This window comes from Anabrus simplex, chromosome 1 (genome assembly GCF_040414725.1).
Source record: "Anabrus simplex isolate iqAnaSimp1 chromosome 1, ASM4041472v1, whole genome shotgun sequence".
Taxonomy (NCBI): Eukaryota; Metazoa; Arthropoda; class Insecta; order Orthoptera; family Tettigoniidae; genus Anabrus; species Anabrus simplex.
Window position 1 is genome coordinate 1,012,546,840 of NC_090265.1, and position 18,294 is coordinate 1,012,565,133.

Genomic DNA, 18,294 nt, shown 5'->3' on the forward strand with positions numbered 1-18,294 from the left:
GCACGAGTTGGTGGTGTTGGCATTAGCCATACGAATCGGGATGTAAAACGCGAAAAGGCGTCAACACACACAAGTATGAAACGATGGCAGTCTGTGATCTCGGGGAAGGACCAATGTAGTCTATGAACAATCACTCCATTGGACGAGAAGCTTGCTCAGAAGACAACAGACCTAGGCGAGTATTAGGAGCGGGTTTAATGATGATGCAAGTTTTACAAGATTTAACAAGGGTACGGATTTCACCATCCATGGATTTCGAAATGAAGTGTTCACAAATTTTCTCTGTAGTTTTGAAAACGCCAAGGTGACCCCCCACTGGGGATTCATGAAAATACTTGAAGAAGCTGGAACTATGTTAGTTGGGAAGACAATTTTTGGGTCTCTGCAACCGCGAGCAGGACAACACAAAACATCATTCTTAAGGACATGTTCACCGGATTTAATCCTGTCAATAATAGCTTTTAATTCAGCGTCGTCCTCCTGATGTTTAGTTACATCTTTGAAAAGGAAGGGAGAGTCAGTGGGACCTACATTCACAAAGGCCGATACTTGTTAAGAAGATGGGTCTGCAGGATAGAACATCCTACTGAGGCCATCAGCCACAATGTTTTCAGTGCCACGAATGTGACAAGCTTCAAATTGGAAAGCTGAGATGCGTACTGCCCAATGAGCAAGACGACCGTTCCTTCTTGGCTTGGCCAGTACCCAACTCAACGCCTGATTATCAGTTTAAAGATTGAAAGGCAGATGTTCCAGGTACATTCTGAACCATTTTAAAGAGAAGACAACAGCTAAGGCTTCCAACTCATAAATGGAATAGTTTTGTTCAGCAGGATTCAGAGCACGAGAAGCATAAGAAATGGGACAATGCGCCTCTTCAAATTCCTGAAGGAGAACACCAGATATGCCTGTGGAAGAGGCATCAGTCTGAAGGATAAAGCATTTATAAAAGTCTGGCATAGCCAGTACAGGGTTACATAAGGCGGATTTCAAGTCGCAAAAAGGCTTCATGTTGGGCATCACCCCACCCAAATTTGGCACCCTTTCTTCTCAAGGCATTTAATGGAGCAACCCGTTCAGCAAAATTGGGGATGAATTTACAAAAAAAAATTAACCATGCCAATAAATCTGGCTACAGCCTTGATGTCTTTCGGCGTGGGAAAATTTTGGATGGTGGCAGTGCGAGACTGATCAATAGAGACACCCTTCCCCGACACAATATCGCCTAAGGAGGACATCTGGGGTTGTGCGAAAGAAACCTTGCTAGCCTTAAAGGTTAGACCTGCTTTACGCAGTCTTTCAAGGACTTCGTTGAGATGGACAAGGTGTTCCTCGAAGGTTTCACTGAAATTTACCAAATCATCAAGGTAATTATACACAAACTTGAATTTAATGTCAGACAAAACATTATCCAGTAACCGAGTAAGGACAGGAGCTCCCGTCGTTTGCCCAAATGGAACCTGTTCAAAGCAGTCAGGTGCTTGGATTCATCGGCAAGAGTTAGCTGGTAATATGCCTGATTTAAATCAAAGGTGGTAAAAATGTTGGCATTAGCAAACCAAGAAAAACAAGAGCACAAATCAGGAAGGAGAACTGATTATAGGACCACTTTATGGTTCAACATCCGATCGTCAACCACAGGACGATAACCACCTTGCGGTTTAGGGACAAGAAACATGGGAGAAGAATAAGCTGACTTAGAAGGGCGTATCACTCCGTCAGCGAGCATTTGGTCAATAATAGCTGAAAGGACTTTCATTTTGGGAGGCGACAGCCAATACGGAGGAGAGCAAACAGGTATGTTATCCGTGACTTCAGTTTTGTACTCTAAAACATTGGTGACACCTAACTTGTCGGTAAAGACATCAGGAAACTTATTGCAGAGTTTCCTAAATTGGTTGGCCAGATCATTGGGTAAATTATTGAAATCAAAAGCTTTGGGTATGCCTGTATCTTCAGGAACAGCATTAACATGACAAAGCAGAATAGGGGAGCGATCACACAGCCCAAAGGTTCTTGCAGAAAATTTTAAATGGAATCTGTTGAACTGCAGGTCCAAAATCATGCCAGTATTGGAGATAAAATTTGCACCCAAAATGAACTGACAAGATAAATCTTTTGCCACTACTACTGGCATTTTCCATGTGAAATTACGGACTTTTATCTTCACATCTAGGGATCCTACAGTGTTCAATGAGTTGGAATCAGCAGTATGGCAGGTTAAGGACACGGCTTCTAATGTAGGTAACTTGCAAACAGTTTTCATCAAATCGTACCACGTCTCACTCATCAAGGTGATACTACTTCCAGAGTCTGGCAATGCACAGACAGTTTCATTATTTACCTCTAAGCATAAGTAAGGTAATTTACAAGAAGGATAGCAGAAATCCCACAAGACTACAGAAAATGGACACTAGGTTCGGACTGGGACTAATCATCAGCCTCAGAATTAGGTAAATCATCCTTCAATGTACAGTTATAACAAACAAAACAAGAAGCCACACCTTGGGGTTTACCATCAGAAATGGCGGTTAGCACACGGGGGCGAAACGCTGGCAACCAGGAATGAGTTAGCTGGAAAAATGATAATGTCAATAACGGACCATTTATATTGGTATTATAAATTTACTCATTCGGGACAAATATTTCAGATTCCCTATGGGAATCAACATCTATATCATCTGATGGCCAAGCAGGCATCAATTTTTAGTAGTGAGGCAAAGTCTCTCATAGTGCATTGACACTGCCGGTGGCTTCAAGTAGCCTAAGCAGTGGCGTCCACAGCAGATACGACTTAACCACATACACAAAAGTGGACATACTCTCCGCCGTCGCAACTTCCAATTTTTGCTCGGCCGGGCTGCCTTCATCTCTACCTGCCACCTACCCGACCCTAATCAGCATATAGGTTGACGCCTAGTTGGCTGTTGATCTCCCCACGACCATGGCCTATTGTATCATCCCCGGAGTGGATCCAGACATCTCCAAAGAAGATCAAATCAAAATCAAATCAAAATCTCTTTATTTGCAAATGAGGTGTCTACCTCGGTGGCAAATGGTACACTAAAATACATTATTGTCAAGCACTAAATATTAAATTAACAAGAGAAGAAAATTTTTCCTATAATACAATATTATACAATTTACGCTAACAATGTTTTCTATTAAACACACAGCTCATCCTTAATAAATTTATATTGTTTACAAAATTCTACTTATAATATCTCCTGTACTACTTACAAATATAGTCAACTGATATACAGTATGTGGAATTACTTCAAATGATACTATACAACTGGTATAAGATTAATATTTACATTGCATTTATTTACTATTTTTTTTTTTTACCCGTTCTGGATCCTAAGTAGCATAACGACCTGCTGCGTCTTAACCAGAGCCCCTTTTGCCACCACTTTTCAGAGTTCCTGAAGGGCCTTCACAGCTACCGTAGCGGTCCCAGGGCCCTCGAAGTCCCCACTGTATTTCACCCCTACAGGCAGTCCCCTACTTTGGCTGTCCAAACTCCTTAGACCAGGGGATGGAATTAATTTATTCACACACATTTTTTTTATTTACAATAACCTGCACTGGTCGAATGCCCTCTAACACTTCATTTATTTTCTGTGTTGCTGTTTATTCTCTTCTTGAATATCTGTACAGATTTTGGAAAAGGATCAAACACTACCCCTGGTAAACTATTCCACTCCTTCACACCCTTCCCAATGAATGAAAATTTACCCCAATCGCTTCTGCTAAAATTCCTTTTAATTTTATATTTGTGGTCAGTCCTGCCGATAAAATTATTTTCCAACTGAAGCCTCTCACGGATATCTCCCCATGCTTCTTCTCCTGTATAGGCTCTATATAATCCTATAAGTCTAGTTTTCTCCCTTCTCTTACTTAAAGTTTCCCACCCAAGTTCCTTTAACATTTCTGATACACTACTCTTTCTCCTGAAATCCCCTGTTACAAATCTTGCTGCACACTATCTATTTCTTTTATTAGGTATTCTTGGGGAGGATCCCAAACACTGTTTGCATATTCCAATAATGGACGAACCATACTCAAGTAACTTTTTTCTTTTAATTCTTTGTTGCATCCTTTAAGTAGCCTCATTATGACATGTAACGATCTGTATGCTTTCCCAACAATGTCATCAATATGACCCTTCCAGTGCAAATTACTTTCAAATCTCACACCTAAGTATTTGCACTTGCCATCTTTTGGGATAACTACCTCATCCAAAGTATATTCAAATTCAGTTTTAAAGCTCCTGTTTGTAAAAGTTGTAACAGTTGATTTGCCTCCATTAACCTTCATATTATTTTCTTCAACCCATTGTTGGATACTCTCAAGGTCCCTTTGTAATTCTGAACAATCCTCAATGTTGTTTATTTCCCTATAAATAATTATGTCATCTGCATAGAATCTTATTTTTGATGTTATATTATTCCCTAAATCATTTGCGTATATTAAGAAAAGTAATGGACCGATTATACTACCCTGTGCAATTCCCTTCCAAACTTTCTCTTCCTGAGATACATTATTTCCTACTTTGACTTTCTGAACCCTTGAATTTAGAAATGTTTTTATCCAACGTGTAACCCTTACGTCCAATCCTATTCCCTCCAATTTCTTTAATAATATTCCATGTTCTACTCTATCAAAGGCTTTGGAAAGATCTATGGCTATGCAATCTAACTGACCTCCTGAATCCAACTGATCTGATATGTCCTGCTGAAATCCCACCAGTTGTGCCTCACAAGAAAATTTCTTTCTAAATCCATACTGGTTCCTCATGAACCAATTTTTATCATCACATATCCCTCTGATGTACTTCGATATTAAACTCTCCAGCTTTTACAAACTATACTGGTCAGGCTGATTGGTCTGTAGTTCTCTGGTTTCCTTTTATCACCCTTTCCTTTATAAATTGGTATTATTATAGATTCCTTCCATTCCTTTGGTATTACACTATTTTTTATGACATAGTCAAAGAGAAATTTTAAATAAGGCACTATGTACCACCCCATTGTCTTTAATACCTCCCCAGTAATTTGATCACTTCCTGCTGCTCTTCCTTGCTGAAGCAGTTGGATTTCTCTGAAAATATCTTCGTTTGTGAATGAGAAGCTTCTTGTTTCCCTCTGTCCCTCTCCCTCTCTATCTTCTGTTTCGGTTTCCAACTCTTGACAATCATCAACTGAATCTCTAAATTCCCTACTAAATAGGTTTGCTTTCTCAGTATCTGTTAAATAGTGTTCACCCCCTTCTCCCACATTGTAGGAATTTGGATTCCTTTTCCTTTTTGATTCCTGATATATGAATACAGCTTTTTCCATTTCCCTTTGTGGTCATTACCCTCTTGAAGTATGCCATTCATATAATTCTCTTTTGCTTCCATTTCACTCTATTCAGTTCCCTCATTAGCTGTTTTCTAGTTTCTCTACTCTCCCTACCCTCTTTGATTTTCCTGTTTACTATTCTACATTTTCTTTTTAATTTTCTTATTTCCCTTGTATAATAAACAGGGTCTGAGGTCATTTTACCCTTCTTAACAGGTACAAATCTCTTCTCTCCTTCCCAAATGATTCCTTTAAATTTAGCCCAAAGTGTATCCACGTTACTCCCTTCATTTATCCAACAACTGAGTTGTGATTTAAGGTAAGTCCCAAATTCATCAACTTTAGTTTTTCTGTACAATTTCTTGTCTTGTGTAACCCTCTTATTAAGCCTTTTTGGTACGAGTCCTACATCCATTATTACAGCCTTATGGTCTCCTATTCCTTCAATTACCTCAGTTTTATCAATAATTTCCCATGGTTTAACCAAGAATACATCTAGTAAGTTATTGAGACGAGTCAGTTCTTGTACTACTTGTGTAAATCCTCCCTCCCAAATTAACTTATTTGCCAGTTTCTGTTCATGGGCTTCACTTGCAGCTCCATTCCATTCAACTTCAGGCAAATTTAGATCTCCCACAATTATTACCATATCATTATTGTTTTTACGAGTATAATCTATTATTTTCTCAAAGATTTCCATGTCTCTTTCCTCTCTTCCAGGCCTGTATGTTCCTATAATTCCCACCTCCTTCATATTATCACAAACTAATTTTATCCCTAATATTTCATCCCTTTCATCGGTAAACCATTCATGTGAACAGTAAGTTTCCTTCACCAGAATAAACACCCCCCCCCCTCCCTTTTTATCTCCTCGGTCTCTACGATAGACTGTGTACCCTTCTGGAAATACTTCTCTATTACCCACTTCTTCTTTCAACCACGATTCCACTCCTATCACCACATCAGTCTCATAAGATTCCATCAATGTACTGAATTTTAATTGTTTATTTACTACACTTTGACAGTTTACCAAGAGCAACCTCAGACCCCCTTCCTCCCTAAAACTTGACTGTTGCAATTGGGTAACTTGAAATTCCTTACTATCCTGAGTTTCTTTTTCTAGTTGACTGAGCCAGCTTGAAGTACAGCTGGCTCTTTCTACTAGTTTTCCTGGTCAGTATTATAACTCAAGGGAGTTGCCTGTTTTACAGTACATATCTTAAGATTAATAAAATCTAGAACAATATTTGCTATCTTTCGTTTACCTGAATTGTTTAGATGGAGGCCATGTTTTGTATAACAGTATCTCTCAAAACTGCTGCATTCAATAACCTGAGTATTCCGAATATGTTTACAAATTTTAACAATATCTGTATTGACCTTGTCCACTTCAATGTTCACACACGAGTCTCTACTCAAATCATGCCTGTGGGGCACGTTCACTACAAAAACGTTAGTGTGGGTCAGCTTCCCTAGTGTATGTTTAAGTTGTGATCTTACATTCTTGGCGTCGTCGTGAGCTACGTCGTTCGTCCCACCGATGATAAGCACTGCATCATGCAGATATCATCGATGACCTACTCGCCGCTGACTTCCCGGTACATAACGCCTACAGACTGACAGTTGGCCACACCTCTACACCCTCTACGCAGATTTTAGTGCATCTCAGTGGAGAAGACGCCCTCCGCCGCCTCTTCGCTTCCGGTGCAACGATCCATTGTAAGAACTATGCAGTGGTGCCAACCCCTCCGGACATTCAAGCCCAACTCCTCAAATCACCAACACTTGTCCCAGTTGTTCACGAGCCCTCATCCTGGACGACGCTCCAGCCATCAACACCCTCCTTCCCAACAACCACCACCATTACTACCACCACCACGACGTCCTCTAGTATCCTTTGTTCTCTTCCTGTCACAACAGTTACCACTTGTCACCCATCACCTGTTATGTCGTCATCTCTCCCAATTTCTTCGTCCACTGCCCTTCAGCAACTCCCTGCTAGCACGCCGGACTCAACTATCGCCGCTTCGCCATTGATATATTCGCCAGCCAACACCGCAGCAGCCGCCGTCCAGGCATCATCGACCCAGTCTTCTTCACAGTCCCCTCCAGCTGTGTATAGCTGTGTACTACGTGGAATTCCACCTGAAATTCCCGACAAGGACGTGCTACAAGAACTTCGTGCAGCAGGCATTCCGGTCCGACGTGCTATCCAGATTCGGAACGCCCATCGCCCAACATTTCTGGTTCGGCTCCAACTGTCTACATCTGAGGCTGTCTTCCAGCTCATCACCACTGGTGCCAGTGTCCACGGCCAACATTATCGAGTGGAACCCTCACCCGGTCGCCAACCCCCTGATCAAACGTCTCGTCGCCCCTGGTCAGTTCCTCCTCCTGTTTACCTATCTCCACCAGTGTGTCCACCCCTTCCTCCAACTGGTTTCATCCCTCCACCCCTCCCAACATTTGAACTCCTTCGTATTCTCATCGCTTCCCTCAATCAAATGACAGCCACCCTCCATCTCCTCACCTTGCACCTTTACCCCGGCAGTTCCTTCCAAACTCCATCTCTCCCCCTTGCACAACACCTTTTCCCTCACACCCTTCCGTAAATCATCTATGTGCTTTACTATGTACTTATGAATTAAATAAAGCGTTTGTTCAATCCCTAGGCACAGACATAATTCCTATCCCATCTCCTACTTCTTCACATCCTTTGCCCACCTCCTTCTTCCATCACATCTCCCCAACCTGCCCGCATCTCTTGGCCAGAGAGAGGGCGTTACCCTCTAGGTGGCCTGCCCCACCCCTTCAGGGTGGGGAATGAAAGCATTGTTAGTAGTAGTAGCCTCCACGGTATGCACTAGCCATGCGTCTTGGTAAGTGTGCTAGGTACCAACTGACGAGCCCAACCTAGCACACGGGGGCGAAACGCTGGCAACCAGGAATGAGTTAGCTGGAAAATTTATAATGTCCAATAATGGACCATTTATATTGGTATTATAAATTTACTCTTTCGGGATAAATATTTCAGATTCCCTATGGGAATCAACATTTATATCAAAATTCATCTATCCAAACAATCCAGTTACACTATTTCCAAAACACAAATAAGATGTAGTTGCCGAGAGCTTCCTCTTAGGCCAAGAGGTTAACTAAATATATCTTAGCATAATGCAAGTTCTACAATACAACTTCGAGGGTAACAGGAAACACAAGATACAAATACAATATTAAATGAAAGTTAACGTGCTTTCTAAGACATCTGAGAAATTGAGTGGCGAGTCTGGGCGAGTAGGGCAAACTCTTATGTGAAAATACAAGCGAACATTAAATGCAAATTAAGGTGGAACTGAAACCAACAGTGCTTACCCCAAAGTAGCCCATCCTGGGAGCAAGGATTCGCCGATGTGCGTCTTATCGCTGGACTGAAGAGAGAACGGAAGACCACGAAATCTCGCCTCGCTCTCTTAAAAGGGCAAAGCTGGCCCTGGTGTGAGTTGTACATAGAATCATGAGGAGGTTGACAGATTGCCAGTAGAGGAGCTTAAATTCCTTGGTGTATTAATCGATGAGCAAAACCGGAGCCAACAGGCACACCAAGCTAGAATTAAGAATGCAAATAAGGGAATTTACTCTATGAGCCCTATATTGGGCTCCAAGTTTTTAACGAGGAATGCAAAAATGATTGTCTACAATACAATCATTCGACCAGTACTTCTGTATGGTTCCGAGACATGGAGTATAACCCAGCAAGAGCAGCAGCAGCAGTTGCAAGTCTTTGAGAATAAAGTTTATAGAAAAATATTTGGCCCATGGTTCAATTCTATCTCTCAAAGCTGGAGAAAAGATCTAATTATGAGATTTACACCCTCTCTCAACAACACACTATAATGGGTGTGATAGAATCCAACAGACTATGCTGGGCTGGACATGTACTGAGGATGCAGGATAACAGAGCACCAGTAATCTATATAAGGGACCTCTTACTGGGAAAAGACCTTTAGGAAGACCCAGAAGCACCTGGAAGAAGGAGATCAACAAGGTATGCCGGACCCTCCAAATTGATAACTGGGAAGAGCGCGCTCAAGTTTGAAAAGACTGGAAGAGCATTGTGAGATCGGCACGGGAACTTCATGTTCCTACGGAGTGAGTGAATGAGTGAGAGTATTGTACAGATCATATAGAAATTTAAAATCAGGAATTGACAAAACAAAAAAATGCTCAAAAAATTATGGATTTCATAGTATGTATGCGGTTGCCAAAGTTTTGGAACGGCAAGAAGTTAGTGAAATTGAGAATTTACGTGTCAGTGACATTCCTGTGATGAAATATGCAAGACTATCGTCTTGTGGCGTTGAACGGTCCTTCTCCCAGTATCGTGCATTGTTCTGAGACAAACAAAATCACTTTGTGATGGAAAATTTGGAGAAAGTCTTCATTCTTTACTGCAGCAGTGAGTTATTTTAACCCATCACTATCTCAACATGATAGACAAGTGATTTATTACTATACATACTTACAATTTTGTAATTACTTACTAAAAGAAAATGTTTTAAATATTTAATATACAGATTTTTCAACTTTTTACTGCATAACAAAAATATATTTCCAAGTTATTTAGCACATAAAATCCATTACCTTGCAGTAAGAAAGAAAGAAAGAAAGAAAGAAAGAAAGAAAGAAAGAAAGAAAGAAAGAAAGAAAGCAAGAAGGAAATCTGAATTGGCTTTACATGTAGGAATTCATTCCTTGTTATTTTCAGTGTGTTGATAATATTTTTGTTTTTTTTTATTTACAGGCAGACTCTGAAGTTCTCACTGTTATCCACTTAACAGATATTCATTATGACCCATCATACAAGATAGGTGGAAATGCAGTCTGTGAAGAACCTACCTGCTGTCGTGTAGAACAAGCTTCTCCAAACAGAACAGATGAGGCTGCTGGATACTGGGGAGATTACCGCAGTTGTGATGTACCACTCCATTCTTTACAAGCTGTGCTGGATGAAATTGTACAGCAGCATCCGGTAAGTTTGCAAGGAGATTCCTTTAATGTCACATAAATAGTAATAAGTATAAATTGAAGAAAGTGTCATTATTCCTAGTTTCTTGAAGATAGGCCTACATGATTTCATTTGAAGGATCCCCTTAATGTAGCTAACCGCTGTGTTCATTATTGTGTGTAAATTATTGTTAGTGTTAAGAATCACTTGACAGTTCATATACTGTTGGCATATTTCATATGTAATTGTGGAAGTTGAATGAATGAATGAATGAATAATAAATAAATAAATAAATAAATAAATAAATAAATAAATAAATAAATAAATAAATAAATAAATAAATAAATAAATAAAATAAATTGCTTAATGAATTAATTAAGAAATATTGTTATATTTATGAGAAGTAGGCCTATAGAGGGCTATCTAAATACAAAGGAATTACATTGCATAGTTTAGTGAACTGTTGTTTGTGAATGAGCACTCATATGGTGAAAAAACTCTGACTTGACCTTTGAAGGACTATAGTGATTTATGTCATCTCTGAGGAGTGTAGGTCGACCGTAGTTGTAATAAAACTTGTCAAATGTAAATGCATGCTCCCTCATATTTTGCATTAAATACTTCCAAAATTCACTCCTTTCACTGTAAAATACACATAAGAATTTGCTGGTGAATCTGTGAACTGAATAAAACTACTGACCAGGACACTTACAAACTCTTTGATCTATACACATTTGTAAATATAGATTGGATGGACCATAATACCAATCAATCAATCAATCAATCAATCAATCAATCAATCAATCAATCAATCAATCAATCAATCAATCAATCAATCAATCAATCAATCAATCAATCAATCAATCAATCAATCAATCCTGATCTGCATTTAGGGCAGTCGCCCAGGTGGCAGATTCCCTACCTGATCATTTCCTAACCTTTTCTTAGATGATTGCAAAGAAATAAGAAATTTATTGAACACCTTGGTAAGTTATTCCAATCCCTAACTCCCCTTCCTATAAACGAATATTTGCCCCAATTTGTCCTCTTGAATTCCAACTTTATCTTCATAGTGTGATCTTTCCTCCTTTTAAAGACATGACTCAAAGTTATTCGTTATGAATAAAACAGTAGACCACCTTCTACAATTCCCCCATTTCTTTCCAACCTGCACCTCCTTCTTAGTCTCTTTACTTCTCTGTTAACTTATAATATAACATGAACTTATTCTTGATCCTGAAGAGAAGATTTTATCTCAGTGACATCATCAGGGTTGTTGTTGTTTGAGTCATCAGTCCATACTGGTTTGATGCAGCCCTCTATGCCACCCTATCCTATGCTAACTTTTTCATTTCTACATAATTACTACATCCTACGTCTACTCTGATCATCATCATACCATTCTTACAGCCTACAATTTCCTCATAAACCAACTGCACAAGTCCTGGGTGTCCTATCATTCTGCTGTATCTCTTATTTTGGTCAAATTTAGCCAATTTGATCTCCCGTCACCTATTCGATACAGTATCTTTACATTCATGAGTCGATCTATCCATCTCACCTCAGCATTCTTCTATAACACCACATTTCAAAAGCTTCAATTCTCTTTCTTTCTGAGCTAGTCATCTTCCATGCTTCACTTCCATACAGTGCCATGATCCAGACGAAAGTCTTCAAAAACATGTTTCTAATTCCTATATCATTCTAATTCCTATATCAATGTTCAAAGTGGGCACATTTCTTTTCTTAAGAAAGATCTTCCTTGCTTCTGCTAGTCTGCATTTTATGTCTTCCTTACTTCTTCCATTATTAGTTATGTTACTACCCAAGTAACAATATTCATCTACTTCCTTTAAGACTTCATTTCCTAATCTAATATTACCTGCCATCATTCGACTGCACTCCATTACTTTTGTTTTGGACTTATTTATTTTCATCTTGTACTCCTTATCCAAGACCTCGCCCATACCATTCAGCAATTTCTCCAGATCTTCTGCAGTCTCAGATAAAATATCAATACCATCAGCAAATCTCAGGGTTTTGATTTCCTCTCCTTGGATTATGATTCCCTTCCCAAATTCCATTTTGATTTCCTTTACTGCCTGTTCTATATACACATTGAAGAAGAGGGGGGGGAAAACTGCAACCGTGCCTCACTCCTTTCTGGATTTCTGCTTCTTTTTCAAAGCCATTGATTCTTATCACAGCAGACTGATTTTTATACCGATAGATTGTAGATCATTCTAGATTCTTGGTATCTGATCCCGATCACCTTCAGAATCTCAAATAGCTGGGTCCAACATTATCGAAAGCCTTTTCTAGATCTACGAACACCATGTATGTGGGCTTGTGTTTCCTAATTTGATACTCTAAGATCAGACATAAAGTTAGGATTGCTTCACATGTTCCTAAATTTCTTCTGAAGCCAAATTGGTCTTCTCCCAACTAAGTTTCAATTTGTCTTTCCATTCTCCTGTAAATAATATGTGTTAAAATTTTGCAGGTGTAAGATACTAAACTAATGGTGTGGTAGTTTTCACACTTGTCACTACTAGCTTTCTTGGGAATAGGTATAACTACATTCTGTTGAAAATTGGATGGCATTTCTCCTGTCTGATACATTTTACACACTAAATGGAATAACCTCACCATGCTGGTTTCTCCAAAGGCAGCCAGTAGTTCAGAGGGAATGTCATCAGTTCCAGTGCCTTGTTCTTATTTAGGTCTCTCAGAGCTCTGTCAAATTCTGACCTCAAAATTGGGTCTCCCATTTCATCAGCATCATCAACGTCTTCTTGCTCCAGAACCATATCATCTATGTCTTTACCTTGATACAATTGTTGGATATGTTCCTACCATCTTTCTGCTTGTCTGCTTTCACCAATGTGTCCACAAAGACGTACATGAAATGATGTCAGTTGGTACAGTTATTTATTCACATCTATTTATAAATTAACACACACATAACCTTAATCACAGTATCACAAACAAAACACTTCGTTCTGAGAACATCAACAAAGCCATCATTTTAAAATACTGCCGATCAATTCAGCAAGGAGACTGCAACCACTGCATGTCAGCACAAGGTCACAAGTATATTCTTGCTACACCATAACTCTACTAAACAATAACTCATCTTTCCATCAAGAACGCTTCCTTATATATGTGCCTGGACAGGATTCTAGAAAGATACGTTACAAAAAAAAATACCTTCTCGAAAATTCTAGAGTGCTTAATACATAGATTATAGTGTACAGAATATTCTACCATCATTTAGTGCCTTTCTGGAAGTTATGGTGAGTTTCAAAATACCGTAGTGGATTACAAACTATATATACAGATAAGAATAAATTATATGTACCATTTCATTGGCCTGATTACTTAAAACGGAATGTTAAAGTCATCATTTGCCGTGAATCATGCTAAAATTTTCGTATATCAAACGGCAAAAAATACGAGTTAAAGGATACAGACAAGTGGAATCAAGGTGAATCTGTTAATTTCGAACTGTTAAAATCAACAGAGAGAACAATTGAACACAGCATTGAAATAGCCATGGTGAATTACGAGAGATAAGTTACGTGAAGAAAATAATAGATTTTAAGAAGACAATTCCAAAATTTAATGATAAAACTAATCATAATACGAAGTCTTAACGCTATGCATCTCAAATATATGAAACCTCAAGCAAAATATTCAGAAGGAGATAGAAAAATAACTGTGCGCATACTAGGAATGCATTGAAGATTAACAAGAGTTTCTTAGGAAAGATATTAAGAAAACGTTAAGGAAAGGGTAATAATAATAACAATAATAATAATAATAATAATAATAATAATAATAATAATAATCGTATGGCCTCAGCTACCGTGTGCAGACATTTCGATTTGACGCCATCTGGCTGTCTGCTCGTCAATTTCGACGTTCCGTTTTACTCTAGGTCCGCTAGATGGCAGACAGAGTAAACCGGATCTCTCTTGGGCGTCTATGGCTGAGATTTAATTAATTTTGTCAGGTAAATACCAAATGTATCACCAGAGATCTTTTACATGCTGACATCATACGACATGGAGTGTCGAATGGACTTTTTTCCGCCCTTCAAAAATCCGACTACTTCTGCCGGGTTTGAACCCGCTATCTTGGGATCCGGAGGCCGACACTCTACCACGGATCCACAGAGGCAGCTGAGGAAAGGGTGATAGACATAAAGCTGAAAATTACAGGCCAGTTAGTTTGACATGCATCGTATGTAAGCTTTGGGAAGGCATTCTTTCTGATTATATAAGAAATGTTTGATAGAAGACAGTTTGGGTTTAGGAAAGGTTAATCAACTGAAGTCCAACTTGTAGGATTCCAGCAAGATATAGCAGATATCCTGGAATCAGAAAGTCAATTGGACTGTATTGTGATTGACCTGTCTAAGGCATTTGATAGGGTAGATCATGGGAGACTACTGGCAAAAATGAGTGCAGTTGGACTTGACAAAAGAGTGACTGAATGAGTGGCTCTGTTCCTAGAAAATAGAACTCAGAGAATTAGAGTAGGTGCAGCTTTATCTGGCCCTGTAATAATTAAGAGGGGAATTCCTCAAGGCAGTATTATTGGAACTTTATGTTCTCTTGTGTATATCAGTGATATGTGCAAAGAAGTGAAATCAGAGATAAGGCTTTTCGCAGATGATGTTATTCTGTACAGAGTAATAAATAAGTTACAAGATTGTGAGCAACTGCAAAATGACCTCGATAATGTTGTGAGATGGACAGTAGGCAATGGTATGATGATAAACGGTGATAAAAGTCAGGTTGTGAGTTTCACAAATAGGAAAAGTCCTCTCAGTTTTAATTACTGCGTTGATGGGGTGAAAGTTCTTTGGGGATCATTGTAAATACCTAGGTATTAATATAAGGAAAGATTTTTATTGGGGTAATCACATAAATATGATTGTAAATAAAGGGTACAGATCTCTGCACATGGTAATGAGGGTATTTAGGGGTTGTAGTAAGGATGTAAAGGAGAGAGCATATTTGTCTCTGGAGAGAACCCAACTAGAGTATGGTTCCAGTGTATGGGGCCCTCACCAGGATTACATGTTTTGGGAACTGGAAAAAATCCAAACAAAAGCAGCTTGATTTGTTCTGGGCGATTTCCGATAAAAGAGTAGCATTACAAAAATTTGCAAAGTTTTCTGCTGGGAAGACTTGGGAGAAAGGAGATGAGCTGCTTGACTAAGTGGTATGTTCTGAGCTGTCAGTGGAGAGATGGCGTAGGAGGACATCAGTAGACGAATGTGTTTGGGTGTTGTCTTTAAAAGTACGAAACATATCAATATGAAGATAAAGTTGGGATTCAAGAGGACAAATTGGGGCAAATATTCGTTTATAGGAAGGGGAGTTCAATACATTTCCAATTTCTTTGAAATCATTTAAGAAAAGGCTAGGAAAACAACAGATAGGGAATCTGCCACCTGGGTGACTGCCCTAAATGCATATCAGTAGGGAAAAAAAACACTTACATTTGAAGCATACTAACGTTAAATAAGACGATTTTAAGCTACCATTAATATCATTGAGACTACTATAACAGAAATTTGACGTCATATTCTACCTTTCAAAACGTAGTAATAGTACAAGAAGGCTTTGTAACGAAGAAGATGATGATATTAATGTTATCTTTGGATATGTTTTTCATGCTTATGTCTGAAAACGTCATGATGGCCTGCTAAACTGGAGATGGGATTGGCGACTGACGGAACCCAACCGACTCTTCCCGTGAATGCAAATCCAATTGCTGAGACTCGGAGATGACAGAGCCGAAGTCCAGAGATGAACGTTCCTGAGGAGGGACAAAGCAACAACTATCGCAGCCCATAAACACATACAGAATAAGATAAGTTTTACGAATTATATTAAAAATTTAATTATGTTGTTACTGTCTTGTAGTGAGTTGTTGATTGTGTTGTTTATAAGGAAAAGGTCGTTTTATCTTCGAGAAGTGTTTTAAATATGTAGTTTCAACACAAGTGTACTAATAGTGATGTTTTAAGGAAGGTTATAGGTAGTCTTCCAAAATATTTAAACTCATCCAAGTGTAGGGAAAGATGTGTACAAAATGAAGTGTTATGCTAACAGTTTTTCAGTTTATTCTCAAAGAGCTATGCCAAAGATAGTGTGATTTGATGAATATGAAGTATGGTGCATATCAAGTTATAGGTTACCGAGGTCATAAATATCGACAACTTATTGCCAAACGTAAGTCAATATAGGTTAAATAAGGTAATATTTTGACAAGTGCAGTACATATTGCTAGGAATATGGTAGTTGTTGATCCATAAAATATTAATTTTACTGAGTTTGAGAAGTTATGTGAGTTGAGCATTACATTGAATTGATTAAGTAATATTTACATATGTGGCGATATAAATATATGATGAAAATATGAGGTAAGGAATGTGAGATTCTTCTTCTTCTTCATGTGCCATGTCCTCGCAGAACGTTGGCGATCAGTAGCATGATCTGTTGTTTGTTCATAGCTGTTCTGAACAGAGTAAGCTTTGTCACCCCAAACCACTGGCTCAAGTTGCCGAGCCATGATGTCCTACTTCTCCCCGGACCACGTTTTCCATTAATTTTCCCTTGGAGTATTACTTGCAGAAGGTGGTATTTAGAGTTCCGCATCATATGACCAAAGTATTCTAGTTTCCTTCTCTTGATGGTAGTGAGAATTTCTGGTTCTTTGTTCATACGGTGCAAAACGTCTATATTGGTCATTTTAGCTGTCCAAGGTATCTTAAGCATCCTTCGGTACGTCCACATTTCAAATGCTTGCAATCTCTTGCACATGGTTTCAGTTAGTGTCCATGCCTCAACGCCGTACAACAGAATGCTGAAAACGTAGCACCGGAGTAGTCGTGTCCGTAGTGAAATGGAAAGGTCACGGCTTGTCAAAAGTTTCCTAAGTCTCTGAAAAGAAGTTCTGGCCTGCTCAATTCTGCATCGGATCTCGTGAGTAAGATCCCAGTCATCATTGATGTGACATCCCAGGTATTTAAATGTTGCCACTCTCGCGATCTGTTCCTTCGCTGTTGTGAGATTACCTCGAATGCCATCTTCATTCCTACTTATAACCATCCACTTGGTCTTCTTTACATTAAGCTTCAAGCCCATTGCGCTGCTGGCTTCAGTGACAGCATTAAATAGTTCCTGTAGATCCTGGAGATTGGTTGCAAGTAGCAATGTGAGATTAATGAATAATAAATATTCTTGGATGATTAGTTGAGGAATTATGATAAATATGACGACGTATGAGAAAATAATTTTATGTAAGGTTGATTAATGAAAGATTAAGTAACACAAATATGGATCAAGGTTATAATAGATGCTAGTAATGATGTGGAATATGGAATAACCTATAATATGAATTTATGGCAATTGGATAATGGACATAAACTTTAATAATAGATTATGGTCATCAAAAATAATTTCAGGTAAACTATAATTAAGTCTGTGATGGCAACTACAAAGAGAACTTCATATTTTATTTAAGGTTTAAGCTGACTTAAGCTGAAATAGCAGATCATTGATGGTAGATATGATCTTTGTGTCTTCATTATGATAGCCTATCACTATTAAAGAATTAGGAAGTTTCATCTATCGTATTCCTTGTCGACTTACAATCATGTGATTGAATTTTATGAAGTGATATGACTTAAATTCAACATGTTTACAAACTGGTTGAAGCTATCTAGAAAATTTTACCTATTTCTTAGGAAATATTTTGAGTATATCTAGTCATGCTTAATACATTTTTAAATATATTATGAAAGGTAGCCATTGAAAGCTACAAAGGTGAAACAGTTCTTATACTGCGTATGTTCAATCAAATAATTTAGTTGCATACATCAAAGACGAGTGAAATATCTTCTCTTAAACAAACATTCTTGGAAGT

General features: G+C 38.6%; 1 protein-coding gene across 2 annotated transcripts in view; it reads left to right on the forward strand.

The window, feature by feature from the left end:
- The window catches only part of LOC136857794 (sphingomyelin phosphodiesterase-like), a 97,377-nt gene that overhangs the window by 47,969 nt on the left and 31,114 nt on the right, over window positions 1–18,294 (forward strand). For both annotated transcript variants that reach the window (XM_068225327.1, XM_068225328.1), the window contains exon 4: window positions 10,147–10,374. In XM_068225327.1, the coding sequence (XP_068081428.1) occupies window positions 10,147–10,374 (228 nt within the window). The remainder of the gene's footprint in view (window positions 1–10,146; window positions 10,375–18,294) is intronic.